Source organism: Eurypyga helias, unplaced genomic scaffold (assembly GCF_000690775.1).
Source record: "Eurypyga helias isolate BGI_N326 unplaced genomic scaffold, ASM69077v1 scaffold38177, whole genome shotgun sequence".
NCBI classification, from domain to species: domain Eukaryota; kingdom Metazoa; phylum Chordata; class Aves; order Eurypygiformes; family Eurypygidae; genus Eurypyga; species Eurypyga helias.
In genome coordinates, this window is record NW_010264321.1 from 45,999 (window position 1) to 57,642 (window position 11,644).

An 11,644-nucleotide genomic window follows, 5' to 3' on the forward strand; every position below is an offset into this window, starting at 1 on the left:
ATAGAGTCAGGCATGAGTGAAATTTATCTACAGTATTACTTATGTCATTCTCGAGGAAGAACTGTATCAAATTCAGCTTAGGAAAAAAACCCCTCACCAAGGTTTAAGACAAATGTACTGCTGAAGCAGCAGAATGGCTGGAGCAAGTTAATGAGCAGGTTTTCCTTAACCCTGTGAACCACACAGAGTCTGATTCAGTCTGCTGTCTGCGATATGCACGGCGGAAAATACAGTCCTTTTTCAATTGCTGCTCAGTGAGTAATTGGCACTTTTAAACATTCGGATAGCTAACTGTCAAAATTAAAGTAGCAGGGTTTGTCATTGTTACACTTATAAGAATAGAATTACATACGTGTAAGTGCTAATTAAAATTAAATCTATCATTGAACATGAATAACGAATCAGATAATATTTGATGAAAAATAATTAAATTAAAAAAAACCAACCAAACAAAAAAAACCCCAAAAAACAAACACCAAACAAAAAACCTGTTTATAGACCAAACACTGTATTTTCCAGTGAGGAACAAAATGGCCTATACTTAGGGTAGAGTGTTACAAGGTTCAGAATTACGATACTCTTCAAATACAGTTACTTACAAAGGGGTTTTTCTACTCTGCTTTTTGAATACAACTTTATTATATTCATAATTTAATGAAAAGAAATGCCTCAGAAAGATGAAGGGCAAGAATCTTAAGGTATTGCATCTAGGAACATTAAGCTTGAGTGGTTATTGCTATTTACTCCTTATACTTCTAAAAGCAAAATAAAGTGTCACACAAGCTGCTTTTCTCTAAAAAGAGGATGCAGTGGTACCCAAGAAGAAATGTTACTGTCATGAGTCCTCGTCCCTGCCTTATAATCTTTCTTTTTATTTAACTGTAATTAACTTTTCAAAAATAAGAGGCAATGCTTGTGGACATTCTGAATCTTACAGTCAAAACCAAAATAAATCCTTCTGAACCTTTGAAAGACATACCTCAATGATGGTTGGTTTGCCCACATTTTCCACAGTGGGTGAGCCATACAGCACTCCATCGCTGTACGGTGTCCTTTGTATATAGCGTAGCCACCCGGGTCTGTCAGGGTAACCCATTAAGTTGGTATTAAAGGTTATAGGATCATTACTTATTTCACCTAGATAAGAAAAGTTGTATTACAGTATGTACAAGAAAATGCTATCTGCTTTGTTTTTGAGGTTTCCATTAGAAAATCTTATTCTGTCTCCCAGTTATGTCTTCTAAACATTTCCAAAAAGAAAACAAAATCCTAACCTTCACCACATCAGAAATATGTGAACTCCTACTCAGCACTCATAAGTATTAAAAAATTAGTATCTGAAAACTGTAACCAGCTGCAGAGATGAATGTGCTTGTACTTCGTAAAGTCCTGGATAACACTCAGTGCTTGCACTCATTAACTAGTGGGTCTTATTTTTAGAGCTCAGTTCCACCTAGAATTGAAGCATCTAACTTTCTACTTAGAAAAGCACAAAGGTCTCAGTTCTTTAATTCCTCAAAAAGTTTATGTTTTTAAGAATGGCCCTGGAGACTCTGGGAGGGCTTGCTGTAAGGAGTGGCTGTGTAATCATCCATGTCTGAAAGCTTCTGTGAGCATCAGCTATACAGGTCTTCAGCACCAACAGCCTGGGAGTAGATGTTTTTTACAGAATAAATTAATTCAAAAAAAGGACCAGCCTTGCCTGCAAAATGGATCCACTGATGGCTATTAAATACACTGCTCCAGAGGCAATCTCTAAAAGTCCCTCAAGTCTGACAGTTCTTGTGGTTCTTACTGATCCTGCTACAAATGTCCGAGTTTCACTTCACTTTCAAAAGCTAAAATAACCCAAATTCAGGCATGCCTAAGCACTGTTGGGGCGTGAGCACCTTACAGCTGAGGCAGGGAACTCGGGCAAGTCTGTTCTAAGACACCCCTGCACTGAGGTCCTCCAACTCGGCTTGGAATGGCAACAGCAGCCATTGTAGGACAAGCAACAGGAGATGATGACAGGCAGGCTGGCACAGAGGGCAGAAACTCAGCCAGCAAAGAAAGAATGGCTGTCATCTCCTCCAGAGAGGAACAGAGACCTGTTCCCAGAGAGTAGTTTTCAGGTGCACATTTACACATCTGGCTGTGGGTAAAAGGGACCAGAACCACCAGCACCAGGGTGTAATGCAACTTCCCTCGCAATTCTCTCAGGACACCCCAGTAATCTAACCTATCGCATTCAGCATAAAATTCCCAGCGTCACAAATGATTTGGGGAAAACCTGAAAGGCACCTGTGATCTGGTTTGCCCTTCATTAAGGTATGCCACGCTAACGATCCAGCACAGCGGACAAAAAAAATTAAAGGGCCATCGTAACAACTGGCCTTCCTGTGAACTTGTGATCCCATCACAGTCATTCATGGGTACGGCAACTTCAGCAGTACCTGAAGTCAGATTCATACTGCCTCCGAATCAAGTGAATGACAGGGCAGGCTGGGGCTGTAAGGATTTGAAAGACAATCCATCTGCAGTAAGATTCCCAGGTTCCTTCAATCTGTGTACCAAAACTGGGAGAAAACTGGGCGAGAGGCAAACTCTACTCTGCCAGTCATTGCTACATGACATGAAGACTCAGGTATACGTGTCAGGAAATAATCATCCATTTTTCAAGGAAAGGAAATTTTACAAATGTTTGGGTTTATTAATGACAAGACTTAACCAATACTTACAGAAGCTTATTTTTTTTTTCTTTAAAGTGAGTTTCAAAAATAGTACTCTCAATAGAAAAGCTCTGAAACAGGCTTTGATTATGTGTGCAATGTATGCGTACAATAGGTTTTTCCTATTTTTATAGGAAAATAGGATAGCTATATTTATATGTACAGGATATATTTCTATGTTTGTTATTCCTTCTCGTTGTTGATAAGCATGTAGGGCAGAATGCTCTTTCTCCTCCCATGTCCCCCAGATTGCTTACACATATTCTAACCTGGTAGTGATCAATCAATCTTTTAGCTTTACCTTTGAGTACTCTCAAAACACCGTACTTAAGAAATCACAGCTCTTTCTCTAAAACCAAACAGCTTACTAACATTAAACTGTTCCTCAATATACAAAGAAGGCTGAATCCAAAGGAGTAGGAGTTTTAAATGAAAGAAAACGTCTTTACGTAGTCTCAGATTTGATTTAATCGTCTATTTTGCCTCAAATGTACTATGTGCGTTCAAAGTGCTCTTTCACAGAGCCTGGTACATACTGTCTGTAACAGCGATCACATCAATGGCCTTTTTAACAGGCATAATTATTAAACTTTCACAATTTCATATTTAATTCAAAAGAAAAAGTATACTTCTAATCTCAGATATATAATGTGTTATTACACCTTCCCAACTTATGAAGTACATTTTTCACAATACACAATTACATGCATCTTTCCACAAATGACTGTCACAAACCAGAACATTTTAAACTTGTAGGACCACATATTTTATCTCACTTGAAGATATTTCAATAGAAATAAAAACTGTCCTCTGTATGTTATATGCGGAATCATAAGGCATGCTAAATAGACTTGCACTTTTTTCTGCATTTTTATATAATTTAGAAGATTTTAGCATCCCATACCAGGCTTTGGGTAAGGAGGAAATTCCCCCTTAAAGTACTCTCTCTCCAAAACATGAACAAAAAGAACTCCAGCAGAAGGGTATACATTCCGATCAGAGTGCACCTTAGACAGAATCGTGTACACTGAAAAGCAGAAGGAAAGATAAAGAGACAGAAAAAAAAGCAAAAATGAGACATGCTTCAGATAATACAGCATGCATTTCAACAGCAAAGTGGGCATCTGGGAGAAGGAAAGCAACGAATATTAGATACCTGTTAATAAGTTTTTAAAAGGTGGCACAGATTTAAGGACAGAATGCAGAGCAAACTCTCTGTGCAGCAGGATCCCTTCCAACATTGCAATAAACAAAACCAGCTATTTTAGGATTTCAGAAGTTGTATGTGCTCTTCACTTGCAATAAAAACACTGAGAAGAGCTATTGTAACTTTAGAGTCAGTTTATTTGCAATACTGCATGAATAAAAAATACATTAAATGAGTGATACAAGCATGTTTCCTTATGTTTCACATAAAAGCAAAACACATGAAGAATACAGAGGAACCTTACCAATCAATGGTACTGATTCCTCACTGAATGGGAAAGGCAGATTTTTCAGTTCTTGTGCAAAGGACCGAGCAATTCACTTCAGCTGAGGATTTCTACAAGTCCTTAAAACTAGACTTTCTTAGACCAGCAGGTTCAGACAACGTACCTCTAAAAGCCAGGTTAGAGAGCTCATTACTGAAGATACTGTGCTTGCACTGAAGGATACAACAGAAGGACGCGGGTAATTATAATCAGGTCTCATTGATTCCAAACAAAAAGATGAAACCATATTTTACATGACTCAAGATTGAAAGCCTAAACGAAACTTCATTCAAAACAACCAGCATATGTAAACGCAATACACTATGCTTTATGTAATTACAAATTTAGCTGATAAAGGCAAATCTTATTTAGGTATACCACATCTGATGCAGTACTATATACACATTTTAATGAGTTAGAATAATGATAAAAAAATAAAATTATAGATTAAATGAGTAAGAAATCACTCTATCATGAAGTTTCAACATTTACGTATAAAGGGAGAACACTGATCTAATAAGTGTTTCTTCCGGTGTCTACACAGAACTGATTTTAAGTCATAATTACTGTTCCATATTACTTTTTGGTCATCCATTGAATTTTAAGTCAATGCCCTGAAAGAATCAACTGTTGCTGATATAATCTGTCAATGAGATGAGGATTACATAAGTAAATAAAGATAAGTCACAGAGACACAGAGCTACCTGCCTTGCTTGCTAAACTGAAAGAAACTTTATGAGAAGTCCCAATTCCAGACAAAGATTACAGGCTGTACAGCACCGGGGTACTGTCATAGGGAAGAGCAACTCTGAAAGAGACGTCAGAGTCTTTGTCACAAACTCACAGAAACAAACTCCTACCTCCTGGAAACAAAAGGGTTGATTTCAACACTTGGATCAATAACCAAGATACATCTGAAATGAGGATTGAGCTCATGTAATTTTCTAATCCTGGTATAATTTCTGCAGCCTTATCATTATACCAACCTCCTTACTTGAGATCTGCTTAAAAACCCACTGCTAATTAGGCATTAATCACAGACATTCCATCCCTCGCACCACGCACTCCATGTGGAATCTATCTCACCTAATTTTAGATGCCTACAGAAACAACATCCACCACTGAGCTAGTCAGGCTCCTTTTATAGTCAATGGAGAAGAAGGAGCTGCTTCTAGGGGTTGATTAATTTGATTTCTCCTGTAAAATGAGATGAATCATGTCCTAGATTCCTGACTACGCTGACTAGATCTCCACTGACTGCAGAGGCCTCTGCATTTAGTTACATAATTCCCACTCTTCAAGCCTGATATTGCAGAATTAATAGTCTCAAGGTCTGGATAATTTATTGATCAAATCCCACAGCAGTTGCTTTTACTCACTTTTGGAAACTACTTTTAACAGTAGTGAACAGTCTATCTTTCTAATAATTTTACCTCAAAGACAAAATTAAAATGCATCCTGAAATTTAAGTAGTTTATTACAATTTTGTGTGGTTAATAAACCAGTTACTGTAATTTTAATTATGTAGACTTGATTTAAGTACAGTAACATAGGTATTTTAATTGTATAATTAAAATTAGTAAATTAATAACCAAAAAAACTTTTGCACTCACTTCTGCAAATGAGCTATACATAGACCAAGGAAACTAATTAATTTCCTTTAAAATTGGGCTTGCTCAGCCTGGAGAAGAGAAGGCTCCATGGAGACCTTATAGCACCTTCCAGTACCTGAAGGGGCCTACAAGGAAGCTAGGAGGGACTTTTTATAAGGGCCTGTAGTGACAGGACAAGGGGTAACGGGTTTAAATTGAAATCAGGGAGGTTTAGAATAGATATCAGGAAAAAATTCTTCACGGAGAAGGTGTTGAGGCACTGGAACAGGATGCCCAGAGAAGCTGTGGATGCCCCATCACTGGATGTCTTCAAGGCCAGGCTGGATGAGGCTTTGAGCAACATGGTCTAGTGGAAGGTGTCCCTGCTCATGGCAGGGGGTTGGAACTGGATAGTCTTTGAGGTGCCTTCCAACCCAAACCACTCTATGATTCTATGAAAATATTTTTGAGAAAAACTGAAAAGGTAATTTAATATAAATAGAGCAGAAAAGCTGATAAAAATACGGTGGTTGGCTGAAAACACATCAAATATCTAAAAAACCTATATTTTTTCCATTACTGATGCTTTGACTCTGCAATGAAAATCCATTTCAAACAGGAAGAACAGTGAAAGAGTAATGTGTATTTTCTCCATAAGTAATAGTTTTAGAAAGGAAGAAGAATAATAGAATCAGCAGTTACTGAAAACCCCATATGACATATTTCTTTTGGCTGCAAGAGGAAATCTATTGCCACCACTGAATGCCTGCCCATTCCTAGTAACGAGACGTTCTCTGTTGCTGAAGTAAGCATACCAATAAGGATTTCATGCAGCTATAAATCAGTGACCTTGGTGGAAGTCTAAAAATGCCTCTCAGAAGTTAAAAAGCCCACAAACCTATTTTATCTTATAATGACAAACACATTGTAATGACACAGGTATGGAGACTAAGAATTCAGAAGTTCTTGCCCCCCTTGTCCCCGGTGCCCTCTTCTTCTTCCCCTAAGAAGTTCCTTCAAAATCAGAAGGAAAATGAGGAGTCATCAGCCCACTAGAGCAATCACCACTTTTCAATAATGAAATAAGTGAAATGCTATTTTCTTCAGAAGGTTTTAAAACCCACAATTGTTTTCATAAGACTGACTGAGACTGGAGATGAATGTGTAATCATCTTAGGTGATCTAAGGATGAAACTGAATGTACTTACCAACTTCTAGATACTAGTCTAATACAGCAGACTACCAGATGTGAACTGCCTGGGCAAATTCCCTGTGGTAGACAGAAATCTCAGGGACTGTGAAAGGCTTCTATGAAACTAACCATGGGAAATTAAACATCTTCACTACATAAGATCACAACAGAACCCTCCTAGAAATAAAGACAGTATCAGCTACCTCAACAGAACTGTTTTCTTCTTTCTTATTTCCATACCCCCTGGAGGACTTTCTGTAGATCCCAAGATAAATCTGTGCAGGAAGTTGTGAAGTTCTGGAGACTGGCAAAGAAGTAGACTAACTGGGAACTGAAGGTTGGAAAACACTCATCACTTTTGAAACCTGTATAGAAACCGGCCTAGCTGTTCTAGACCTACGTAAGAACATGGGCACAGCCAGGAATTCAGCTGTGACTGTATCAGCCTCCAGCCCAGAGCCTGTTATCAGGTACACATGACCCCCATCTCCAGATTTACCTTGATGGTTGAAGCCTGTATGTTCACGAGCTTCAGAGAAAAAAAGAAAAAAAACATCTGGAATTTTTTTCTGGGAATTTCAACAGGTTCTCTCCCCACTGATTTTTAGTAGTTGAACTGCAATCCCAGAAATAACATGATTTGGGGGCCAATCCTGACTGCCTGCCTGGATAGGCAATCAGTGCAAAACCTTCTCTCAGCTAGTGTACACTAGCTACAATATTCTGTGTGTACTTGCACAAATGACAGTAAAATAGTCTTTTTACATACATATATAAAAAGATTTTTTTAATTGTTACAGACAGGTTATTGTATTAAGCAAACTGCAGGGGTATCTCCAAGCAACCAGCTGTGATAAGAAAATGTGCACTATTAGGCATATGTACAGCCATTATTTCAAGCAAAGCTATAGGAACAGAAGTTGGGGAAGACTCACAAAGACACACAGGTCTGTGAATGTTTCAAAGACTGAAGAAATGTAAAATTTTCCAAATTACTTACCTTGAAATAGCACCTTTTTCCTAAAACAAGGACATGACTGAAAAAGCAAGAGTGATATTAAAAGCAGATTTGACTGAACCAACATGGGATTTAAATTTGCAACCTAAACTCACCATTCTTCTCAGCAGCCTTTATTCTGCTGATAATATAACTGTGGGCTTGCTTAGTCGTCCAGTTAACTGTTCCATTATTGCCATCAGCAGAGCTTAACAAAAAAGCTTTTCAGAATAAAACAGATGCAAAAAAAAAAAATTAGTCAGATCAACAGACTCCCACAAACCAAGTATCAAATGGAATCAGATGCCTTCTAAACCGGGTTTTGGTTTAAGTCACAGTTTAGGAACCTTGGGTTAAAAAAATGGTGGTGTTGGATTTAAATCTATAAACCTACAATAATCTTTCTGACAGTCACCTTTTTGACACTCATTTTTCCAAATAAGCAAAGTTCACACCAAATGCTTAAACCTCTGCAGAGATTTCTGCTGACATAATTCCACTGATAATAAAGATGATGAAGAGCATTCTCTGATAAATACATCTGAACTGGCAAAACCTCATACACAGGCAAAGACGTATCTAGTAACTCTGACAGGCATAGTATATTTCGGGCAAAAAAACCAAGAGCACAGCTTTGCTTATATAAAGATGTTCTGCTTCTGTGAAGGCATATGGGACTGACTTCCTGGCAGGCATAACCAAGAATCAGCTTTGGAAAAAGAACCAGTTAATAATGGTTGTCTTCATCCCACGCAGCTAGAACACAGTCTGAACACAGCTGGATCAGTGAAGCTGAAGGTGCAACGTTCAAATGTGATGAGGAGCAAAGGATTACAGGAGACAGCAAGCAGCTGTGGAGTTGACAGAAAGGCTCCATTCCACCAACAAGCAGAACTGCCTGAGAAAGCTCCCTCCTCACTTCCCACTTTCTGTTCTTCTGTTCCCTTTCTTCTATGATGAATAATAGATATATCAGCTGTTTGTATGGTTGCATACCAGCTGAAAAGCACAGAGGGAAGAAATGGCAGTCAGATGCTAGGAAAGGGAAAGTGGCCATAATAAACAGTCTTTCTTTCGAAACAGTTTGGGAGTGAGAACTCATGTCAAACCCCAGTAAGAAGATGTTAAGGGATTAGCATCTTAACTTCCTTGTAAAAATATCAACATCGGAAACATCGAGTAGCGCTACTTGCGTGCAGATGGAGTGTTTGCCAGTAAGTGTTCATTTCTTCCTCCAAACTTGTCTAAGTATGCAAATATCATTTACACTAGAAGCTTAAATGTTGGTGGAAACTTCTCCTGACGCAGTTACACCGGTCAGCTGCTACATTATTGATACCACACTCTACAAACAGAATTTAGGAGGGCCAAGAGATCTGGCTTAAGCAGCAGTCAAGATGTACAGGACTCAATCTATGTATGTCAGTGAGCTGTTTATTTATGATAATTCAAACAAGACACCTAAAATTGAATTAAGGGCAAAGTGTAATAAAAAAATTACACATTCAAATTACCATATCAACACAAAAACATAAATTATGAATTTGTTAGGTTTCTTTAAATTTTCAATATACACAAAGGAACCGATTTAACAAACGGTGTTATTCACATCCACTATTTTACACCTGCCTTGCAGGACAGACAACTTCCTCCCTCCTGAATCAATCTGCATACATTGCAAGTTTTAATGTAATGACATCCTAGGAATTGTCCAACTCAGTACTGCATACTACCTTTCGTGTAAATTTTCTATGGTAAAGGTAAAATAAAGTTGTTCTAATAGTTCAACAGGATGAGCTGGGCAATCAGAGGCTTGTCAGCTACAGACCAGCCCCAAGCAAAACAATTAATGCAAGATGTGATTACTGAATTATTAAATGAAGAAGAACATTATACTTATCACAGTCCACAACAATTTAATGCATCTTTTCAGACACTTTTGATGAACTCACAGGTTTTGTCTCATAAAGATAGCATTAATGATGTTACCATTAAATATATACCTAGCTATCACTTGGCACTCTGATTGATAAACTAGATACAAAATCATTCTAGCATATTTAAATGAGGAAAAAAAAAAGCCAGAGGGGGTTCAAAGATGTATTTTTAAATATATATGGCCTGTGTCTTTGATTTGTGCCCACAAGTTGTGCTAAATTTAGCTGTGGGGATTAAAGAGTTTTACCTGTCTGCCTCTCCACCCTACGCTGCATCTCACAGGGGACGTGGAAAAGAAAACAGCATGCCTGTTTTCAGATCCTAGAGCTATGCTGTGATGCTTTCATATAAATACAAATCACCAGCTATTTGTTTCCAAACGACAGGTGTGAAATAAAACAACCCAGAAGCACACTGCCCATTCAACAGCTTTCACCACAGGAATGGCAGTCTCAAGGAAGAGAGTAGGGCTACTGGATTGTTAGTTTGGTATATGAGATTTTAAGTGGGACTCACAAGGTTCTGGGATTGGCCTTGTGTAATTTTACTTTTTTTAATATATATATATATATAAATACCTGGGTGCATAATATATACTGATAAAATTTGCAGGTAAAAATAAAGGCTAGTAGATTGACAAATAATGGAGAAGACGTGCTACTAACACAGAACAGTGTGCACTGTCTGGTAACCAGGTGATCGGTGATGTGCCCTTCAATAGATTAAAACGTTAAAGCACACCCAGGAACAAAGGCAGCATGCCACATGCACACGAGGCAGGGAGGATGAACTTTGATCAAAAACTGGGGACATACATCAGGTAGTAACTGGTTGAACAGAAGCTTTCAGCAGAAGACTGGTTACACTGGCTGATCTGTAAACAGCAACATCAAGAAGCAGCAGGGAGATTTTATTTTTGTACCTGTCACAGATATGATCACTGTTCAAACGCTGTGTCTGGTACTTAGAGCTTTCAAGAAACACAGTGACAACATGAAGAAAGCTGAGGGAAGATCTGTGAATATGATTAAAGGATGACAAAAGAGGCCTTATACTACAGAATGCAGTGATTCAAACTATGCATCTTATCAAAGAGACAGTTTAGAATTAATTTGATCAGCCTTGTACTCATGCTGAAAAAAATGTTAATTTTTTTTCAAGCTCTTCAGTTTGTTACACGTTGCCATGGTTGCTGGAGCACTCGCCAGCTGAGGAATAACTCACAGCTCTGTGCCTGGGACTTGAACATGCCCAGGTAAAGTACATACACAGTCTTTTCTCTTTTCTTTAGTTAAATTTTTCTTTACTTAATCTTTCAATCTTAATTTCCTTAAATTAATGTCTTATTTTTCAATTTTTTCTTTAATTACATTTGTATTGTTTTATAAATAATATTTAGTTTATTTTATTCTATTTTCCCTTTAATTATATTTGCACAGGTTTTATGTAAAGGTCTTAATATTAATATATTCTGCTGTAAAATATAACAGAGAAGATACCCACAGCAATTTCTGTCCACCTCACAATCAAAAAAAGACCTAAGTATCATGGACCAACTTCACCTTCCCATTCCTTTATTTCACTCTAACATTCACACCATCCTGCATCTCCACCTATCCTCCTTACTGCTTCTTTGAAGTAGGATCTCAAGCCCATCTCTCCCACTAGTAATGCAGCACACAGCCCAGCTCTCAAAACCCAGCATTTCCACCCTCTCCCACACCTCCACCTTCCCCTGGGAC

The 11,644-nt window shown here is 38.0% G+C and overlaps 1 protein-coding gene across 1 annotated transcript in view; it reads right to left on the bottom strand.

Moving 5' to 3' along the window:
- SGCE (sarcoglycan, epsilon) overlaps positions 1–8,185 on the bottom strand; it is a gene marked incomplete at its 5' end in the record, with an annotated part of 22,270 nt that extends 14,085 nt beyond the window's left edge. Inside the window, 3 exons of the mRNA XM_010156357.1 lie at positions 980–1,137; positions 3,616–3,738; positions 8,081–8,185. Of these exons, the coding sequence (XP_010154659.1) occupies positions 980–1,137; positions 3,616–3,738; positions 8,081–8,185 (386 nt within the window). The remainder of the gene's footprint in view (positions 1–979; positions 1,138–3,615; positions 3,739–8,080) is intronic.
- Positions 8,186–11,644: the final 3,459 nt, after the last annotated feature.